This window comes from Seriola aureovittata, chromosome 1 (genome assembly GCF_021018895.1).
Source record: "Seriola aureovittata isolate HTS-2021-v1 ecotype China chromosome 1, ASM2101889v1, whole genome shotgun sequence".
In the NCBI taxonomy this organism is placed as follows: Eukaryota; Metazoa; Chordata; class Actinopteri; order Carangiformes; family Carangidae; genus Seriola; species Seriola aureovittata.
Window position 1 is genome coordinate 17221468 of NC_079364.1, and position 22225 is coordinate 17243692.

Genomic DNA, 22225 nt, shown 5'->3' on the forward strand with positions numbered 1-22225 from the left:
AATGCAGCATAATGCCTCCATGGAGACATGGTGACTCTATGGAGACGAGGGAGGAGACAAGAGGCAACATATTGCATGATGCAGTGTAAAAGTGATTATTCAGTCTGACTATAGGTAAAGGTTAGCATGCTGCTAGCTCAGTCTAGAAACCTGACTCACCTGGCCTGGGCAGAAATATTTGATTTACAAAATATTGGATGTTAAATATGTCAAAAAGGTGTTAATATTATTGCTGCAGTGTTCATTTCAGTAAAGAACTGAGTATCTTATCAAAGGACACTAAACATCTGTTTTCTAGTAAAGGTACATTTTTTTTTTACACAAATAATAAAGCGAGGTCTGACCAAAGACATTAAATGAAGACAACTGTATTTATTAAATGAAATATCTGTCAGGCAGATGAACAGTACAGTTTCCCGACTTAAATGCAACACATTGTGCTCAACAAGCCATATTATCAATTAAAACAACACTATATCTAAACAAGATAAATATTACAGCTTTAAACAGAAATTCACAGGCTGAAAACACAAACACTGAACAGAATGAATGAAGGGAAACTTTCTCCACACCAAGACATAAATAAATACAAAAGGTCTTCCTTTTACACACAAATGTTAAATTCATTTTTGCAGTGAGCTGGCTGGTACAAGCATTACACTGCATATTAAATAGGTGGCATTTTATCAGTTATCAGTGCAAAAAAACCAAAACAAAACAAAAGCAACTGTTAACAAGACGGTAAAAACTCGGTTGGAATGTATTTTAATAGTGGTGTGTTATGGAGCATCCTGCAGGCAAATGTGTTAAAGACACTTAATGTAAACTTGATTTAGGGTTTTTGTAAAGCACTGTTGGGATAGCGTGAGGTAAGCGTGTAACATGTATGCGTCCTTATGTGCAGATCTTGCGTGGGTCTAAGAAGGGGACAGACCAATCAAATCACACCAGTACACTGCATCTGTCTTCAATATTATTTAGGATATTCAGCAGAACTGAGATGCAGTGAGTGACTACAACAACCACAAACTGTTCAACACTTCCTGCCTCTGAACATGTTAAAGAGGCAAACATTTCTTCTCTCATGCACATCAAATCCAGTGGTTCTACTCAATGAAAACATCAGCAAGGTTTCAGGATGACTGGTGTAAGGGGGTGGGGTGGGGTGGCAGACCCATCCTCTAGATTTAAACATCTGTAATAACTTTAAATGCATAGATTGCATGAAAAAAAAAAAAAATCTTATAAAACATATAAAATTACTTCAATGGTTAACACATGTAAACAAACTTTTTACACACATTTTAAACTCAGGCTTTGTATCTAATGACAGTTTAACAATAAAAGGCCACTTTCTAGAACAAGCCTGTTTGTCATAATGTAAAAATATTTAACGCGTTACTACAGCTGTAATCTGTCCTCTGTTTAAGCTCGACAGGCGACAGTTGAAAGTTGGTAGTTTCTTCCTTCGCGGCCAGTTTCAATGGTTAAATAGATGACAATTGGTTTCAGTTTTGTTTTCAAACAATCCTATAAATCCCTCTGAGGCATAATCCACTTCACCTCTGTCCTTACATTTGTTCTGTTCCAAACAGTCAACATCTATCCTTGAGGTAATGCACTTGTTTGGAAGTAGTATATTTTGATGAAATTATGAAATTATGAATGAAAATCCTGAGATGACATAGGTGTGGTTTGAGTGGTTCAGATGGTTTTGATACCATGAAAACTTGTCAGTACTGAAGTCCACAGTCACAGACACAGAATCCAGCTGACTAGAGCTGCTCTGTCAGCGAAGCAGGAAACTACAACTTTTTTCAGCCTCTCTTCTAGCTTATAGGGAATGAGTGATACTCAAATGTTCAATTTAAAATGAAGTACCACTTTAAGAAATGGGCATTTTGAGGGGCAATGCTACAAATTAGACTTTTTTATTATTCGTTTCTTTATATAGCTTATTTTACTCAATCCCTGGTATCTTATGTAAGCCATTGCAGGCTGTAACATAAAAACTTACTAGCCCCTCTTTTATTTTATCTAAATTTATGCTTCTTATTACACATAAAAAAAAACTTTACACAGCTCCATTATTCTTATTCTGAATTTTACAGAGGTTGCTCTCCACTGGAGAAATTGAATTCTGGATCACCGCACTGCAACTATTTTGTTAGTCAAATCATCCTAATGCTTTGATATTCACATTCATGTCTGAGGTAAACACTTTCATCCAGAATAAGGTGCTATTGGTGTTGGGAATACATTAACACCAAAATATTTGTAAATATATAAATGCTATGTACAATAGAGATTAAAATCTTATCTCAGTTGTTCTATAAACCTACACTAACTATTTTCACCTCACACAGTGTCTGAATTAACAGCTTGGACAAACTGTGCTGGACCTAAACGTTCTGTTAGTGATTATTTACTAACTGCCACAGTACAAAACCTGCTTGAAGTGAAAAGAAGGGCTATGTTCAGACATTCACTTGTTTCTTTGAGATATAGGCAGTTCTGCTCTCGGCCAATATTTGACATATGTGTGGTGTTTTGCTGTCAGGTGATGCATATCAGCCTAATTTAGCAGGAAATTTGCAGTCATGGCTCCATGACTTCGAGCTTCAGACAAGGACCGTCAATTTTTTGGTAACGCAGATTTTGGCACACTTAAAGCAAATACAGAGCTTTTATAATATGTTCTTTGAAAATCAGAATAATGGAGCTGTGGATGACAATTTAGTGAACAAACAAATTGCAACTGTGGGGGTGCAAATATCAACAACACAGTTACATCCTATCAACCAAAATATTCTGTTCAAAATGTGAAAGTAGTCATGTGTAATGTAAACTGCTAAAGCAAATGAAGTAAAGGAGCAACATTCAGAGCCCAGTTTTGTCAGACATGTAGTAATTGCACTGGGTGAATAAATATATCTAGTTCTTATTTCTCTGCAGAGCCTCACACAAGTTGTGGTTTGGATCTGGCTCCTGACTCATGATCTCAACACACTCCCATTCTCCACTACAGCTGGACCGTTTCACCGCCTCGACCACCGTCTGCACATACAGACCATCCTCAAATGTTGGTGCCATGGCAACTGGTCCTCGTGCCCATGACCTGCGCTCCTCATGAGCCTGAAAAGACTGTCTCAGTGCCTTTACCATAGAGCTGAGCCCCCTCAGGTGAGGCAGGGGCATCTCTTTCACCTCTGGTCCCACCCACCCACTGTCGCCTAGCAACAGCTCCTCACCTTTACTCCCATTGCGTTGACCATACAGTTCTGTCCCCCTGGCAACCAACCTCCCGGTGGATCCAACCACCATAACCTCATGCACAAATGACCCTGGCATGTTGAAGTTCAGGGTCACGGTGCAACACACACCACAAGAACTAGATCCTGTTCCACCCATCAACATTTGGAAGAAACAAAAATCGTCACTGGTGACGCGGCGAATGCCTCGGATCAAACTGTTCTGTTGCACAAAGGTCCGCAGTAAGCCATGTACACGATGGGCTCTAGTGCCAGTCAGGTAACTTAAAAGGTCGATGATGGCAGAGCCGACAGTGTGCAGACCACCTCCTCCCATGAGCTCCTCACAGGTCCATCCGTACGACTGGTCCAGGAGACTTGGGCCGTAGACCCGGACATCGCACACCTGCATTTCGCCAACATATCCCTCCACCAGCATCTGCCGCATTGCAACGAAAGCTGGCAGGAAGCGCAGGGTATTACCCATAATGCTGAGCAGCTGGGGGTAGTATCTGGCTGCAGTCACCATCTTGAATGAATCCACAGCAGTTGCAGCTTTCTCACACACAACATTCTTACCTATACCTGCAGAGAGAGAGAGAGGGGGAAGGGTGGTGTTATTATTATTCACATAAGAATGAATTCAATGATATCATCATATATGATCCCATAAAATCATTTCATGATTTTTGGTTGTTAAACAATTAATTTTCTTCTTTCAATTATTATTTAAACACACACAATTTATGTTTTATATACTCTCAGTTTTTTTCAACAAAAAAGGTAGGGTTTATTGAAGGGCTGTGGTATTAAACTACATTTGTTTTTGCTAGATGTACCTTTGTAATGGTAGCTGTGAATAATGCTTGGGGTTTTAAGTTATAGTTATAGTATATCAAATATGGTTTGAGGGCATTGTGTGGACTTCGTATCTCAGTGCTTAGGCACACTGTGGAGCTGATGGCCTTAGATGGCATTAAAGTCCAGTTCCTTGGGTTTGGTATGAATAAAAAGTCAACATTCTCCTGTAAGCACGTATAATAATAGAGGGTGTGCATAGTTTTTATACATGGAGATCAGCAGCCTTCAGTACCCCTTGGAATTAGTGCCGTGGATAAGTCCTTTGGTGGGGACACACTCAGGAAGTTGCAACTAAAACAGGAAGCTGAAGTCAACACTCAGGAATTCCATCAGATACAGTAAGTTAACTTTATAGATCTACTCCTCTCTGATACAACAGTGTGGTGATTATGTTTGCTGCAATATGTTTCGAACAGACGAGAGATGTGGGGAATTTCAGGTTTCTGTCTGTAAGCTTTGCTTTGTTTTTTCCCCTTAGATGACTTCATTCCCTGTGGTCATGGCTACGATCACCATTAATCATATCACAAGGATAAAAAAATGTATACACTGCATTCTTCTGCAAATATAAAATATGTCACAGAAGAATGCTGTCATTTTGAGTATATGCATCTTTTGGTGAGTACTGTCATCATAGTCAAAAAATTCAAATCTGTTCCAGAGCTGAACTGCCCCGCCCAGCTGGGTCAGGTCATATTAGCAGTTTGTGTGACTCAGATGCTCATCCAGTTTATGAGGAAAGTAGAATATAAGACCTGGACCTGGGGTATAGGAAGAACCCTGAGTTAATTTTTCATTCATATAAACCCAAAAATTCTGAATTCTCTTTTGTAAAAGAAATCTACTGTCTTTCAATGAACATCCACCAAGCTCTTTTTTAAGCAATACTGTACATTTAGTTTTATGGCTTATGATGCAGCATGTACAGTATGTAGGCACAGCACAGATGTTAAGTGTAAAAGTGCCAGTTAGACACTTATGCGCCCAAGATTTTATGAAAGGGCAGCCTTGCAAAAGGAAATAAGTCTGCATTTTAGTAAAAGTGTATGTTTTTTTTGACCTCTTACCCAGTGCTTTGACAGCTATCTGCCTTGTCATTGAAGGTGGAATATAGATGCAGACGAGGTCCACATCTTGGTGCAGCAGGACGTCATCAGATCGGCTGGTGTGAAATGGGATGCCAAGTTCCTTTGCCAAGCAGCATGCTTCCTCTTCGCTTCGCCCCCAGAGTGCATGAACCTCAAAGCCTTCAGCTTTCAACAACGGGACCAGCACACGGGCTGTGCTCCCCGTGCCAAACACACCTACTCCTGGCAGCATGGCAGTGCCACTCACTGTGAGCTTACGTGTGAACCATGGCCAGCCTCACTGACATCTCAAATGCCCATGATCCACTATTCTGTCAAGGTCTTTACTGTTGTCAGGAAATCTGAGTTTACCTGTAGAAATAAATGAACACAACATTTAAACTGGGTGACACTGACAAAATCACAATTTATTTGAATAATGCAACAATATGCTGGGTGGGTATGTTTCTGAAATTACTTCACATAATCACTTTATCATTAGCAATGTGGGATTTAAGGACAATACATAATTAAATCTATATCACAATTTCACGATAAGAAAACAACAGACAGTAGCTTCTCTTATGGAACAATATCTATCTTATCAATTTATCTCATAGCTCTAGTGACTGTATCAACAAACAGGTTTAGACCAGTTTTTCCTATCAGCAGTTTCTGACAGCCACTTACATTGTGTCCTGCTACATAGTTAACATGCCATTCCTCAGATGTTCCACACCCACTGAAAGTAAACGTCATCCCTACCTATTTAGCAAGTGTAATTTATGTCTTTGTGTATAACCTTATCCAGGCTAAACAATAATTTAGTTCCGCAGACAGAACAATTAACTAACATCAATATGAAATACTGTGCAGCTCAACTCGCCTGAGGCTCTCCCAACTAGCCACTTACCTTTGGTGATTTCCTGATCTGACTGTTATGGATGTGTAACTGCTGTGTGGATATCAGTCATCCATGTAATGTTATTGTTGTACTACAGTGGGTTTGTGTGGTGGGAGCACCTGCCCACAGTAATCTAATCAGAAATTATTTTGATATATGCATATACATACATGACAGTAAACTGAATATATTTGAACTTGGAACCCTGGTCTGAAATTGGTTTTGGACTGTTGGTCAGAAAAAAACAACACATTTGAAGATGTCTCCCTGGTCTGTGGGGACTCATGATTATGGTTGCTGATGGTATTTTCCACTATTTTCCGGCATTTCATAGACAAAATAGTCGTTCGTTTAAGTCCTACACAGCAATATTTATTGAGAAGTCCTCATAGCTGAAAGTTGCGTAGAGCTGGAGTATGACCAATTTTAATGATGTTCAGCAAATACTTATCAAAATAGTATCATGTATTTAAGTGATAAGAGGTGATGATAATCTTAGAGTAGTGGCTGTCAGGAGCTGACTGCGCCTCACTTGTCTTCCTGTAACCATGACTGTACAACAACAGGCTGATACAGGCGTGTGTGTCTGATGTGCACCTGCAGTACCTATGTAACCAGCGCTCAAACAAACGCATACATTTACCAGGCTGACAGCGGATGAAGCCTATCTCTCCCCATCTCTCACACACACAGAGAGACTGGAAAGTAACCTAGCCGTGTTGTGCTGCTGTCCGCTGGTCCGATAACAAAGCGACAGTTTGGTGTAGCGTGGCTGCACCAAACTGTCGCTGGCGAGATTCAATAATAGTTGGGTATTAACGATAATTATTACGATACCCCAAACCTGCAGAAAGTGACCATTACTTAATCTGATCTATACGTATATTGGTTATGTGCTCCGGATGGCTATGGCTCCCACACATTAAGCTAGCTCCACTCAGCTGCTCGACACTGAGGTTATTGATAACGTTAGCTAGCGCGTTTAGCTAGCCGGCCAGACAGGAGCAAAGCCAACCAGAACCTCGCGACAAACGTATGTACTTTACAGAGTTCATATCTAAAGTAAATGTGTCTGGCGATCTCTAAAATGTGTATAACGACAATACGTAGCGAAATGTTAAGTTATGTACCTACTGTATTGGGCAGGACATCAGCTGCGGTAGTGGGTGTTGAGCCGGGCGCTGCCCAGTTGCTAATGGTAACTTCAACAGCAACGGCAGGACTGTGGGGAGAGGCGGAGATACTACAAGAGGCTGGAGATGGGTCACCGCCAGCGGAGAATTCTGGTAGCGACACAGCGGACACTAGATAGACTTGAAATTATGGCTTGTAAACACCAAACATTCGTAAAATTGTTCCTGTGAAACGTGATATTTTGCAGATAACAGGTGAATCAGTAGAAAATGAGATATGTGAACGTATGAGGCCATAGCTTCTATAAGAAGTGACTGTAAATGTTTCACATTTGAAAGTCCTAGATCTCAGTTAAAAGAAATAAGACGATCCCAAAGATGGACCACAAGAAGATCAATACGGCCATAAATACAAACAATAACCACAAAATGATACAAAACAACTATAGAGGGACGCAAAATGACAACAAAGAGACAACAATGACCATGAACACAAAACGACCAAAGAGACACAAAATGACCCCAAAGAGACAAAATGATCACAAATGGGATGCGAAATGACCACAGTGCTACAAAACAATCACAAAAAGACAAAACAACACAGGATTTGTCATTGTTTTGTGTCCCTTGCACCCGGAGGGACATTTTACTTGTCTCTCCCCAGGGGCCTATTTTCTCATAATCCATCCCTGAATATACATGTGCCTCGGGGAGCAGGGGAAATCTTGGATCAGGTGTTACAGTTTTCCAATGATTTGATGTGCTAGCCTGGCTTTTACAAAGACCTCATTTGAAAAGGTAACTTTATGTAAACATTTTTTTATGTTAACAACACAATTCTGCAAGCTATAACTCAAATAGGTCCTCACAAAGATAGAAGTACAGGTACACACAGACATTAGACATATAAACATAGATTGTCTTATGTTAATTGTGAGGACACTTGCATTCCTCTGCCCCTTGCCCTACCATAACCATCACAACAAAATACCTAGCCCTAAAACCTGCTTGCCAATGCTAAACCCTAATTGTCTTAACCCTCAAACAGCCCTTTGAAGTTGTGAGGACTGGCCAAAATGTTGCCATGACAATTGTTTCAAACCATCAAAATTTGAATAGTCACAGATAATGCTATAATTACAATATTAATATTATATTAATACTAATATGGTGTCGTCATATTCTTTCCAAAGAAATGGTCCATATTGCCCACCAAGATGTAGAGATCAGTCCATCAGAGAACTCTACCTGACTTAAAACTTAAAATACTTAAGGTAAGATGTTTCAGTGTGGCTGTATCCTGCACTTCAAGCTACAGATGAGTCTGCTAACATATAGTGTGTGTCTTATGGATCAGTAGATAACATCCAAAAGGGTCTGACAGGTGGAGTCGTGGTTGGATGGGGATCCTATGAAATATGACATGAATGCAGAGTGTGGAAATGCACAGTCATCCAACATCCAAACCACTTCATCCTCCATGGGGAGATATGGGGCTGTTACTTCCCTGTTGTTGCCACCACACTCTCAGGCATGCAAGAAGGCCCTATAAGGCCATCAGGTGGCTGATAAAGGGTATTACCACATGGCTGCTTCAGATGGAAAGATTGATAAAGCTGTGGCAGGTTTCAGCTCTGTCACATTTAATACAGACACATGGAATTTTACGTTCCATGTCAACAAAGTAGTGCGTGTTACCCTTTGAACAATAAACTATGTCAGATACTATTTGCATAAGACCTTTGTGGGTGGATATTGAACTATTCTAATGTGAGGATGAGAAAATCTCTCAGCTTGATTAGGACAAAGCCCCAACACACCCACAGTCCAACCACACAGGTGTTTTTTCTTAAACTTATGTTGCCTAATTAAACCTCCTCTCAGGACTTATTAGTTCATAGAGTTCGGTTACATCAGGTAATTCCCAGGGTAGCTCCAACTAACTTCAACCTGACTAGAGTTTTAATAAGCTAGTGTAACTGAAAACACCTGCGCAGGGCTTTTAACAAACCAGTTCTATTATGCATGGAAAATAACATCTAAATATCTAATAATATCTCCAACTTTTTTTTGGCTTTTTGTTGTTGTATAGGCATTACCAGAAGTTAAAATAGTAACGTCTCCTGGGATCACCAACATGTTGTGTTTGGCATGGTGCAGAACCTGAAAAACCTTTAATACAGTTTACTGTTGTAGCTTTATTGCATGAGTAATAATCTAATAATATTACATATAACAGATTATTAATCACGAGATTTCTTTTACTGCATTGAGTAGCTACTTTTATGTTTGATGCTTTTGTACATTTTTAGTGCTTGTATACTTTTACTGCAGTATCGTTTTGATGTGTTTTTCCAGCGTGGCATCGGTAGTTTTACTTAGTAGTTCAAGTGCAGGATCAGAATACTACCTCCACCATGGATAATGACTAAATGAAAAGATTAGTGCCTCTCGCTGTCGTGTTTCCACACTCTGACCAGAGGGGGCGCTAGAGTGCTAACGGACCTGGACAGGAAGCGCAAGGGCTTATGGTACTTTTAGTTCTCAGTGGACGTCGGTTGGCCTGATAACACCGCGAAGAACAAAACCAAACATTTACCTCCGAAAATAAAACACCAGCCTGAAAGTTAGTATCGGTGCATGGTTCGTCTGCTCAGAAGCCAGATAAGTTGGAGTGGATTCAGTCGTCGTACGGAGCGCATCGGCTCAGTTTTTGGTAGAAAATAAACAGGAAGTTGTTAGCGTTGTGGGACGTGTAGTTCCGCTTGCAGGCCGCGGAGCTTGATAACAACGCACAGAATAAAGAAACAACAATAAAATAACCCAGGCTTCACTCCGAGACTGCGTCTTAACCCTTCGGCGCTGAGGCAAACATGCCCGGGTTTACCTGCTGTGTGCCTGGCTGCTATAACAACTCGCACCGGGACCGCGACCTGCGCTTCTACACGTTTCCTAAGGACACCGCGCTGAGGGAGCTGTGGCTGAGGAACATCTCCCGGGCCGGGGTCAGCGGCTGCTTCAGCACCTTCCAGCCGACCACAGGGCACCGAGTCTGCAGCGTGCATTTCGCCGGCGGGAGGAAAACCTACAGCATCCGAGTACCGTCCCTTTTCCCTCTGCGTGGGGTCAACGAGCGCAGGAGTCGGCGGGGCAGAGGCAGGAAAGTGTCCGCGGGGGTTCCTGCCCCCGCCGCCGCAGCGACCTCCGGGATTGTCCTCACCAGCGTCCTGGGCAGCACGGCGGAAGGAGCCGAGGGCAATGCTGGCGGTGAGGCGAGCGACGACAGCATCACCGTGGTTCAGATAGGCCAAAACGGGGAGTACCTGGGCACGGCGCGGCTGCCCGCCCAGTCAGAGGGGACTTGTTACACGGCACCTGTCGGCAGTGCGGACGAGCTCACCGCCGACGACTCGTCGGTCGAAGCCGCGTCCGCCTTGCACCAGCTACCCGTACAGTACGTCAGTGTGACCAGCAGCCCGCTGGACCACTCGTACTCGCTGACCACTGGTACCACGTCGGCCGAGCTGCTGCGAAAACTGAACGAGCAGCGGGACATCATCGCCCTGATGGAGGTGAAGATGAAGGAGATGAAGGCGACCATCCGCCAGCTGCGGGTCGCCGAGGCCAAACTGCAGGAGGAGGTGCGGGAGCGGGACAGGCTGCTGTACGGAAACTCGGTGGCTTTCAGCGTCCGGAAGAAAATCTGATGGGTGAACATCACCGGAGACGACCCGTTACAGAGACTCAGACAAACGGAGATGACACCGAAGGGTTTGAAGACAGCAGATCCAGCCCTATTTTGTATAAACCTACGAGCGATGACAATTTATTTTCGAAAAGTAGAGTTGATTTTTCGTAGGCCTGATGTAAACAAGTTGGCTGCCTAGTTTATGTAGCTGATAGTAATAACCTCATTGCTAATCACATACAAACGTGCACAGTCCACTATTGGCCTGCAGCTCAACAAAGGTCAATAATACATATTTCAATTTTTCAACCGGGACTCGTGGTCTGCACAGACTTGCAGGTTAGGCGGGCTTACATATTTATAAGCGGACTGATGCTAAAAGCTGCTTAGTTGCATATAAAGTTTTTCTCCTTCAGATTTCTCTGACGTTTGAAGTTTTTATTTCCTTACTTTTGAACTGAAACTAGGAGGTGTAAAGTACACCAGGCTGAAGTATCCATTGGATTTTGTGTAACCAAAACACTATTCCTGGCACACTGCTGGTGTTAGTCAGTGACATAAAACTCTACCATGACTTCATCCGAGTTGCCTTCAAAGGTAAAGTTGTTGCTAAAAACATTTGCGTGACAGAAAAAAGACTTTAGAGAATTCCTTAAAACTTGAAAGGGCACTCAAAAGATGAAATCTTATTAAAGTATGTTTCTTGAAGACATGCATTAAATTTTTTACTGTTTTATTTTTCCTTAGGAAATCTTAGGAGAAGTACATAGGAAATCCATTGTCATGATACTTTATGCAACTTGAATATGTATGTTAGTCTCCAAGGTGGTTCTGTGAGACAGTGAATTTATGTGCCTGTTTATGATCATATTGTTTTTCTCAGACTGAAGTTTAGTGGCTGCATCTCTCTGACCTGTTCATGACTGTTTTATGCACAGGATGATACACACATTTCAGATTTTTGAACTTGGTCTGACAGCTCTCCTCTGCTCTCATCTTGAAGTAAATTTCATTTTGAAATAGTGCCGATTCACACTGAGTAATTTCTCAAGACAACAAACGTGTGCTGACTTTGTCTAGTGTCACAGTAACAAAACAGAAACGGACTGTTTTGTTTACACCAGGATCCTGGTGTAGTTCTTATTGGTGTTACCTTGGAGTTAAGGTAGGTTTGGCTCATCCCATGGGGATAAAAACTCACTGGGCTGCAGTGAATGGTTTTATTTGGACTCTTTCAAGGAAAGACGAGATTAAAAAATGACAATTTCTAGTACTTCCAATAAGTTCTATTGTCAAGTAGTAGGAGCACTTTTTCACCTGTGTTGAGTTGTGGAAAAGTAATAAAATTTGTATCACATTAAATCCTCAATCATGAAGACTTGTCAATGGAACATGAACTCAAACATCAAATCTCAATGTCGATGTGCTGTTTTACACACCTGTTCAGTGACGAAAGTATCAGGAAACTAATGAAGCCCAGAGGTCCCTGTTTAGGTTTCAGGATGGATTGTAATTATGGGTTAGCTGTATTATGGATTTATGCAGTGATTACTCTGTCAGATTAATTAATTCATAATTGAAACCATACAATGTACAAAATTAATTAAGAAAGTGGACATTATTTCAGAGGCTAAAATAATGTGTTTGGGTAGGCTTATCAACGGCTGAAAAACATTAGTTGTGGGTTTTTTTTCTCAAATTTGAGAAACCAGCAAGTGATTAGGTTTTAATTCATCAATCACTTAAAATAATTGATTAAAAAAATAATGGCTTCATCTTGAGCTGACCATCTTGTCCACTCATTTCAGCTCTATGGTTTCAGTGTGTGTCCCCACACAGTGCAGCATAAGGGATAAGATTTGACTCAGTAGAAACAACAAGTGGTAAAATGTGTGTATCAATCGGCAGAGTGCACAGTCACATGTTGCAGCATGATTTTCCCCTCTAGATGGCAGTGAGATAAAAGCTTGAAGAGCTGAGCTCCAGCTCCGGTCTCTATGGCCTAATTTACTTTCTGTCTGTCCGTGTTGGTTGGCATCTTTGATCGTAACTTGTTGAATTGTTACTCTTATAAAATGTTGAATGTCAGAATGAGAATCTAAACGTGTAACACAGTTCCTCAACTCACTTAAAATATGTAATTTTAAACACCAATCATGAAAATGTGTTACATGAAACAGAGAAAGAGGGAGAGGCGGATGAATGGAAGGATAGACAGCATTGGAGAGAGCGAGGATCCAGATCCTAATCTCATCTGGATTTATTTTTTTTACTCCCAACAGTGTTGCATAATGCCTTAATCCAGGACTGTCAATCAAACTTACACAACTCCTTCTTCCTTTTCTATGGCTGCTGCCATTTACCACAGCCATCTTTACATTCAGGCCAAACAGCAGCTTCTCATGTCAGATTATCTCATCTCTAATAATGTCATGTGAATGAAGTGAAACAATGTAAAAAATCTATGATCTTGAAATACAGAGTAAAAAACAGCAAGAATCTGGATATGTGCCTGTAGAAAAAAGGTTACTGTTATCTCAAATCTCATTAGGGCTTATTATTCATTGTGTTTTCATAACAAATTATTCTGGTTGAAAATTACATGTTTGCTTTTAAATTGGTCCATATGTTCTGAAACTATTGAACAAGAAACACTGCAATATTTTTCTCTATGTAACACACGTCATGTGCCTTTTGCAATTTAATCTGTCCATAGACCAGTTGATCCTTCGGAGTGCTTCTCTGCTGTGGAGATCTTCACACCCTCAATCTGTCATGGTACTTGGTTGGTATTTTGGATCAAATTTCAGATAGCTTTACTTATTCTGTGGTCAAATATTTGCCGATTTAAATCAAGATCTTTGCCAGTTGCAGTGCCAGTATTTTATTGAGGCAGAGTTCTTGTGCCAGCTGCTTGTGTTTAGGCAACATTTAACAATAAAGCAAAGGTTAAGGTTTTTGTTAAATTAAATAAATAGTGAAAACATATTTATGCTTTGCAAAGTAAGGCGTGGGAAAAAACAGTACTGTTAGGGTATTAGCTCCAAAAGATTTCAAACAATAGAGAATAGAGAATTTTCTCTGTCTTTTCCCGCATGTCCTGGTGCTTCTGCATAAACTGCATTTAAGATGGAAGCTTTAAATTGTCAGTGTTTGCAGTAAACTGAGGATACAGCTGAGAGGTGCATTAGGCTTTCTGTGGGTGTTTGGTTTTGGCCATTAAAATTGGTTACTATTGGAAATTCATTTTAGCCACTGTGACCCAGGCGGAGCACCTTTGTTTTCCATGAGAGCATTTACAGCCACCTATGAAACACACGGGGTGAGTGTGTTTCATAGGTGAGTGTGAGTCCACAGATAGCTGTTGGTTGCAGAATCCCTGAAACTGTATGGAGATGCATTTGAGTGATCTTTACTCACCCAGTATGTCCCCTACAACCTGATTTGGAATAACAAACCGATAATAAACTGTCTAATAATAAATACTATTCTTTCTGCAGATGATACCACTTTTTTGAAAAGAAAAACTTGACTGACGGAAAGTCATACGTCTGGGCTTAACAGAACCTGGGGTTCACAAGAGCACAGTGAGGTGGAAAAGTCAAGGGTCAGAACATATCCTACTTTGAGCTTCTTGTGCAATGAAACCACCAGGTAAGAAAGCCACTGGTCAGCAGGGATGTTGCTGGGAGGAGACTGATGAGTGCAGCACTGCACTGGTTTGGGATGGTAGTTAGCAGGAGGACTCTCTGACACACACCTGACAAAGTTCAATGCTTCAGCTGCAGTAAAAACATTATATAGTAACTTGGAGTCTAAGATATCACCATTCATTATTACAGGACATTTTGATCACTTTTTAAGGCTGTGCGACAACGACAACATGGTAGCATGAATATTCACACTATACACTTCCTACATGGTCAAAAAGTACGTGGACACTTGAACATTACATCCATATGTGATTGATTATTTTCCTGCTGTAACAGCCTCCACAACATTTTGGAAACATGTCTTACATCCAGCTTGATTGTTTCTGAGCAAATCTGCAAGGTGAGAACATTAAACAAAACAAACAAACAAACAAACAAAACAAAAACAAAAACAAACAACGACCCACATTTGCTGAGCTAATTCAGATGTTTTCAGGAAGACTCATGGTTTGAAATGCTGCCAAAGTAGCTCCCATGACGTACTGATTCATGGCAGCAGCCTCTGACAGACAGATTATTCTGCAGTTAATGGTTGTTTTAAGCTGCAGATTAACAATGGGTTACCATTCCTCCTGTGTCAGTATACAGATGTGAACCAGGACTTATACTAATGCACGTAGTGTGAGCCATCTGGGGGGCGTAGCAGAGGATTTGGAGGCCGAGAAGACGAGGATGGGGATGTAAGAAAGGCGATCAAGTTAGGAAAGTGGGGAATAAGGTAGATGGTTTACAGTCACCCATCTTTAAACAGTGTGCATCTAATTTTTACTCTCACATGACCCACATAGCTTTAGATGATTCTCACATGGGCTGCTGCTATTCTCAGAGGGTGCTCTGCATCTACGCTGGACTCCCAGGTGGGGTGGATTGTCTTATCCTCACTGGGACGTCATCCATCTGTCCACATGAAAAAGAATCCTCCTGACACCTCTGCTAATGTTTCCTTCTACTGACATTAGTGGAAAACCTCTTGTTCAACAGTAAAACCAGGTTTGTGCAGCAGATAGATGTGTGTGTGAACGAGGCAGAGATGGTTCCTGAGTGCGTTGAGTGCACGATCACCATCATACTGTATGTATTTTATTACATTTTTCAAATAAATGTTCTAAATACCAAAGACCGGAAATGAGATCGTTCTAATCCAGTGTGCTGTGTTGTGATGTTGTCATTGGTCTGCTTCATCCATCTCTCGCCTTGTGCCCCTCCCCAGTGTACATGCATACACGCACACACACACACACACACACACACACACACACACAACATCCTCTTACTCTCTGCAATGCATCGGTCCCTTTCACTGTTAATCCAGCCGGGTTGTGCCTCTGTGCATTGCTGTACTTTTGCAATCTGATGAATTCCCTGCGGATGGCAGGACACATCACATCCTAAAGCACAACTTTATACTCTTTGGATTCACAGCCAGCAGGAGCTTCACATCAGAGACTCTGATTCAGAGGTGGGACTCAGCTCCACGGGACTCTGCTGAGCCAAATGATGAAGTCCCGTCCGGGCACCGCAACTATGCTGCTGCCCATCGCTCTCTGTCTCGGTAAGGATGTCTTTTTACTCTCTGTTTATTGTCTGACTGTGTTGCGTGTGTGTGTGTGTGTGTGTGTGTGTGTGTGTGTGTGAGAGAGAGAGTATGTGCATTTAAATCTTGTGGGAAAAGTTTGATAGTGCTAGATAAAGTTTGCTTCGCCTGTCTCATTTTTAACACTGTTATCTCATAAAGCATGTCTTTTCTTCAGACTGACTTCAGGTAGGAACTCAGGTTGATCAGAGGAATTTCAGCAGGTTTGTCCAAGTCCAAGGTAGTTAACAGGACTGATAAAAGATATTTCACTCAGCTTATTGTGAAACCGAGGAGACAAAGGTTTTATAAATGCACTTACCTTAATGAAATACTCACTGTCCCCTCATGTTCGGATTGTCTCTCTCGCTCTCTCTCTCTCTCTCTCTCTCTCTCTCTCTCCTGTGTGTGTTGGTTGTACAACATCATGTATTTGGGTGTGAATTGTGCTATCATTTTTGAGGGTTGTAGGAGGAAGATAACACTCTAGATAGGAAAAACAAATACTACATTGAAATTTTACAATCAGAATAACCAACTATTTTGCAGGCAATCATATCATAATGAAATAAATGCCAGTAGGATAAACAATAAATTAACAGTCATGGTACAATACAGACAAATATAAGTAGGCAAATACAGCAGGACTAAAACAATTAAATAACAGTGACAGTGACAACGTGCATGCATGATTATTCATTTCAAAGAGTAAGACATAAAGACCATGAACTGTAAAGATGATCACAGTAAAGTTTATCTCTTAAAGTGAGAGATTCTGAGAGTTGATGCAAAGACTATCCTCTCGTTTCTACAATGTGGTCAAAAGTATGTGGACTCATCCCCTGTCCCCTTTTGGTTTTGGGACTGTTTTTAGTTCAAATTGAGGGAAATATTAATGCTGCAATATACAGTGATGTCTCTGAAAATATTGTGCTTTCAACCTCGTGGCAACAGCTTTAGATTGTGCACATCCAAAAATCTTTTGGGTGCTGGATCAAAAAACAAATTAAGGGCAGAAGTCAGATAAAAGATCAGCACATTGCACTGATAGCTCCCAGTGTGTGCCAGTTCACAATGCCAGTGCCTGATGAATATCTCTGTTGGGTCAAAATGTCCCGGCAAATCTTTAGGATTCGGAGAACACCATTTCCTGTTTCAACGTGACCGCACCATAAACAAGGTCCATGAAGAAGTAGTTTTCCCAGTTTGTGGTGGACGAACATCCGACTCATCCAGCCTGCTCAGAGCCCTGACCTCAACCCCATCCAAGTCGTTGGGGATGAACTTGAACACAAACCACCCTGCAGGCACGCAGCTGGCCACCGTCATTAGATGTTGGTATTTGGTTGAATGTAGATTGTGACATTGGGTGACCAAATTTCATCATCAGGACATTCGATAATACCAAGAGAAATTTGATGTAGACTACTGACGTCAGCTCACGTTGGGTAACCAAAATCCAAACATCACATGCCAATATCATTTTAAGATTAATGTCCATGATTTGAGGTGTTCAACAGTCACATAAATTCAGGTGTCCACATACTTTGGACATTTAATGCACTTTCGACCCTGGAGCAGCTTAACCAAGGCTGCTGACAACTGTCTTTTTCCAGAGACAACAAAGCAACTGTATGGGCCCAATGCACAGGAGGAAATCTCACTCAAACCTACTTTCACCAGAAATCCTCTTTTTCAAATCAGTGTTTAAATATTCCAGTCAAACCTTGTATCTCAGCTTTTCAGGATCTATTCAGTGAAAACTAAAAACCAATTTCAGAGGAATGTGTTATGTATGAGCTGATCTATGCACTCAGACGAGCTCACACATGGTTTTGAGGTCCTACATTGAATTTGGCTCTGAGGATGTATAATCCCTCCAGATGAATGGAATACAACATATTTCTGTATTTGTTTGATCCGACTAAGCACCGGATGGATCATGCCATAAACATTGTGTTTCACTCTACAAGATTGAAGTGATTTTATTTCTCTCTCTCTCTCATCCCCAATGTTTAAATAGACACATACTGTGTTTACAGAGTCCCTGTATAAACATTCACTTATTCATACAAGTTCTGATAAAACTATGTGGATGTGGTGTTCAAACATACTTTTCTCTTGTCTTTTCCTCCCCACCAGGCTTGGTCCCCGCGTCTTTCGGAGCTGCAGTTCCTGTTTCATGTGGCTCCATCTACAAGAGTTTTGCTCAGTGTTTGCTCACGCTTGGGGACAGTTTGGTGGAAACACAAAAAGACCAGAGCACACAGGACATCGATGCAATCTGCAGGTAGTTGTGTGTGTGTGTGTGTGTGTGTGTGTGTGTGTGTGTGTGTGTCTGTCTTTCTGCCACTGTGATAACCACCCAGTCACACCTTGTCTGATACAACGGCTCTATTTTGTGATGCTTGTATTATTAGCGTTAGCAATGTGGCAACAGTGGCAACACAGTGCCAGTCCTTGTCGGTCTGTTTGTCAGTCCACCACTTTGGTCCAGACTGAATTATCTCGACCACCGTTGGTCACCAGAGGATGGATTCTACTCGTTCTGGTGATCCTCTGACCTTTCCTGTAGTACCACTGTGAGTTGGACATTTTTTGGCTTTTAGTGGATGGACTCTGTTGAAATTCTTATGACTGAACACATGCAAAACTAATCACATTCCCATCAGCCTCAGCTGTATTTTCTGATTCCTGCGATTAGCAAATGCTAACATGCTAACACACTAAACTAAAGGATGGCGCAAATGTTAAATGTTATACCTGCTACAACATCACCCTGTTAGCATTGTCACTGTGAGCATGTTAGTATTTAGCTCAACCTCACAGAGCTCTTGCATAGCTGTAAACTCTCAGCCTTGTTATATCCACACTGGATGTTAATGTGCGCTCGTAGTGACAAACCTACAGTGAATCATCACCCTAGAGTGACCCTGAGATGTCCACAGGGGTTTCTGGCCTGCAACGTTACTGTTTCGGTTCAGACTCTTCGGTCTCATCAGCATCATGCATCAGCAGCTCAACTGTTTGAGCAGACACATCTTCTCTTCTCCACTAAAAAAAAAAAAAATGATGCAATTACACAAGCTTTCCTTCTGTTGCAATTCTGTCAGAGGACCTGCACCATGTTTACTCCCCCCAAATGCAACCTGTATCTTTAAATACCTTACTTTAAAGAGCACTTTAACACCATATTATTTCACTGCCCTCTCCCAAGTCTGTTTCTGTTGGATGTGGTCAGAGGTGTGCTCTGTTGCACCTGTAACCACATCCCACAGGGTCCTGCAGTACATCACTGCAGCAACATGAAGGGTTAAACCACTGGACCAATTACTCTTCAACCTCTGCTCAGGTGTTAACTGTATATAATCTCATCACTGTATTATTGTAGTTTTCTTTCCACATGCTTTCTTGGAGAAAGATGCATTACAGCCACTATATTACTACACTTTACACTGACATCTCTTCCTGTCCTGGTTCCTTGAAGGTCCTGGAATGCGTTCCATGTGTGTGCTAACTCAGCTCTGGTCGGATGTCCCGGAGAACCAGCAGCCGTCTGGGAGTCTCTAAGACAAGAGTCCCGGAAGACGCAGTTTTCTGGAAACCTGTACGACGTGTGTGCCAGCCGCACCACCCTCCCACCCAGCACTGTGCCTGCACCCCAGAGCCCCCCCACCTCTGACCAGACCAACCAGGAAACACTGAAAGGGCAAACATACAAGCACAGCCCGGCCCTCAGCACACTCTTGCTCCCTGTGTGCAGCACGCTACTGGTTCTGCTCAGGAGTTAGTCAGCTGATCAACCAATGAGCTGGTCATCACAGAGTCCTCCACCCCCTATGGTCCAAACACGCAAGGGTAAACATGCTTCACAAATCAGACTTGTCATGATTACATATCGATCCTTAAATCAGGATTTCAGATGGATCATATTGAAGTATTTGGTTCTGTGTTTCTTACATGGACAAGGAGGTATATCTACTGTATTTAGACATTAACTGATCAGATCATTACTGTAATGATTTTATATGCCTCGCCCTCAGAGAGGACAAAAAGGGCATAAATATTTAGATTATCCATACTGGTTTTTGCTAAAAAAGTGTCACTTTCATAGACACGAGGACTGCACATATACAGTCCGAGTGTTAAATTAAATTTATGTCATGCACTATTGCTTGTTTATGCTATTTCTGTCTGGAGTAGCAAAGAGTTTAATCCAGGGAGAGAAGAGGAAGGCCCTCCTATTGCTGAGTTCTCTTAACTGAGAGAAAAATCTTGCCAATAAGCTCATAGTAATAGTACACACCTCAATTTTCTATCATTACTACAGTAAATCAGTAATACAGGGTGATTTTTAGGACAAGAGAGAGTTGAGCGATTTTTTCAATGGCAGGCGTCAGATCTGTGATCCAATCAGGTGTGACCCAGAGGAAAGTATTATTACAGGGGGCAAAACAGTGTCTTAGTGCAGATGGCTTAATTCATCACCGTGTATGACTGGTTTAAGGTCAGAAAATTACATTTGTGTGTGGAAGGATTCTTTGCAGTGTTTGCATGTTGTTGCTAAATTTTTATCACTTGTCTAAAACTGTGTCATTTCATGTGACTCCTCTCAGTGGTTTTGCCGTTCTTTTCAAGCAGTCTAACTGTATGTTGCTTTTTCTACTCTGAACTGCTGGTTACAGTAAAGCTTTACTTTAATCAGTTAAATAACTTTACGCATCCCCTGTGGGCCAAATAAAAAGGCAAGGTAAATTTATTTGTATAGCACATTATCATACAGGGAGGTCATTCAATGTGCTTAACAATGTGCTTCAAAAGAATACATGGCAGAGAACCAAATAATACAATAAATAATAAAAAGTATTATAAGTATAAAGACAGTACATGCTAAGTGCATAGGTCAGTGGTGGGAAGAAGATAAGTGTTTCCCAGATTTCATCCCAAGAACATTAACAGTTGCTGTAATGTAATTAAATGTTGTATAACTGTTCTTTGATACTGAGCCAGTCCATTGCATTTTATTCACTGGTTTTCACATTATCAACGTATTTGCTGTTTAATTTTCTGGTTTTGTTTTTGGTTATTTGCATTATTCTATTTCTTCTTCACAGCATTGAGTGGCACATGCCTTCTTTGTTTCACTCTGATTTTTAACCCAACAAAAAATTAAATTCAAAAGTGTGCTGACAGACACAATGCAGAGTTTTGTACCTTAAACCGCAACTATTGCTTTTCTTGAAGTTGTGTGTTTCTGTGTCGGTTTTGTGTGTAATCTTAATACTCTTAAGCTGTTTCATAACAGCCGAATCATGACTAGATTAATCTCATCTGTCTTTATTCATCCACAGCGTAGCAGGTTGCACCTCGAAAACCCTTGAAAACAGTGCTTCAGAGCCTGGAGGGTAAATACTGTGAATGGAAAATGACTGATAATGATTGGCTGTGTGGCACCAATGTGCCATGACGTGTGACTTGATGAACATGATGTGAGCAGGTGTGACAACTGAAGGTCAGAGGTGATAACTTCATCACTGCAGCATGCTGAATTTAAGTAGTTATCGCAGCGGTCACTGAAACCTCAGGTGGAACGTCCTGCTTTATATTCTTGTGACACTGATTTAATGCCAGGTCACCACCAGGCAGGATTAATGGCTGATTTGAATAGTGCTGGTTCATACACTTACCAGCTTTAGGCTTGTACGGCTGATCCGGTTGCAGTTTGCACATGACCGTGCTATCTGACTCCTGTTTTGAGCTGAAATCAATCAGACTGAATGTCAAAAGTCTGTGGTTTTGTCTAATTTTTGCTAACAGACTACACATTTAAAGTCCAGATTATAACCCTGATTTGGCCTCGACTACTGATTTTCAATACTGTGTACAGTCTGCACAAAACATGGCAGGTCACCACGGAGACAGAGAGAGGGATTCAAATCTGACTGAGCCTCAGTCAAAGCTCCCATGTTTGTGTTGAGCAGGATGGATTTTTGAATATGAAACCTGACAATAAAAAAACTATATGAAGGTGTTGT

General features: G+C 41.3%; 3 protein-coding genes across 4 annotated transcripts; 2 read left to right on the forward strand and 1 right to left on the reverse strand.

Annotated features, from left to right (window-relative positions):
• Positions 1-352: 352 nt before the first annotated feature.
• gfod2 (glucose-fructose oxidoreductase domain containing 2) lies at positions 353-7347 on the reverse strand. Of its 2 annotated transcripts, none has more exons than XM_056371587.1 (3): positions 7214-7347; positions 5180-5551; positions 353-3836 (listed from the first exon to the last, which is right to left on the reverse strand). In XM_056371587.1, exons 2-3 carry the CDS (start codon positions 5430-5432, stop codon positions 2935-2937), a joined length of 1155 nt encoding a protein of 384 aa, XP_056227562.1. In that variant the 5' UTR covers positions 5433-5551; positions 7214-7347; the 3' UTR covers positions 353-2934. The 2 variants fall into 2 exon arrangements, with proteins under 2 accessions (XP_056227562.1, XP_056227553.1); XM_056371578.1 differs by having other exon boundaries at positions 7218-7334.
• nrn1lb (neuritin 1-like b) lies at positions 7279-21499 on the forward strand. The gene is made up of 6 exons (XM_056371627.1): positions 7279-7369; positions 13621-13682; positions 14405-14558; positions 16040-16169; positions 18333-18480; positions 19678-21499. The coding sequence occupies exons 4-6, from the start codon at positions 16112-16114 to the stop codon at positions 19979-19981; spliced, it is 510 nt and encodes a 169-aa protein (XP_056227602.1). The 5' UTR covers positions 7279-7369; positions 13621-13682; positions 14405-14558; positions 16040-16111; the 3' UTR covers positions 19982-21499.
• thap11 (THAP domain containing 11) lies at positions 9729-11927 on the forward strand. Its single transcript, XM_056371614.1, has one exon. The coding sequence runs from the start codon at positions 10090-10092 to the stop codon at positions 10921-10923; it is 834 nt and encodes a 277-aa protein (XP_056227589.1). The 5' UTR covers positions 9729-10089; the 3' UTR covers positions 10924-11927.
• Positions 21500-22225: the final 726 nt, after the last annotated feature.

What these genes read in the sequence shown, in the direction of transcription:
- gfod2 (XM_056371587.1), bottom strand. Translation starts at nt 5,432, where the DNA reads ATGCTGCCAGGAGTAGGTGTGTTTGGCACGGGGAGCACAGCCCGTGTG. An exon ending in GATAGCTGTCAAAGCACTGG is followed by an intron (nt 3,837 to 5,179) that starts GTAAGAGGTCAA and finishes CTCTCTCTGCAG; the next exon opens with GTATAGGTAAGAATGTTGTG.
- thap11 (XM_056371614.1), top strand. Translation starts at nt 10,090, where the DNA reads ATGCCCGGGTTTACCTGCTGTGTGCCTGGCTGCTATAACAACTCGCAC.
- nrn1lb (XM_056371627.1), top strand. Translation starts at nt 16,112, where the DNA reads ATGATGAAGTCCCGTCCGGGCACCGCAACTATGCTGCTGCCCATCGCT. An exon ending in GCCCATCGCTCTCTGTCTCG is followed by an intron (nt 16,170 to 18,332) that starts GTAAGGATGTCT and finishes CCTCCCCACCAG; the next exon opens with GCTTGGTCCCCGCGTCTTTC. An exon ending in GACATCGATGCAATCTGCAG is followed by an intron (nt 18,481 to 19,677) that starts GTAGTTGTGTGT and finishes GGTTCCTTGAAG; the next exon opens with GTCCTGGAATGCGTTCCATG.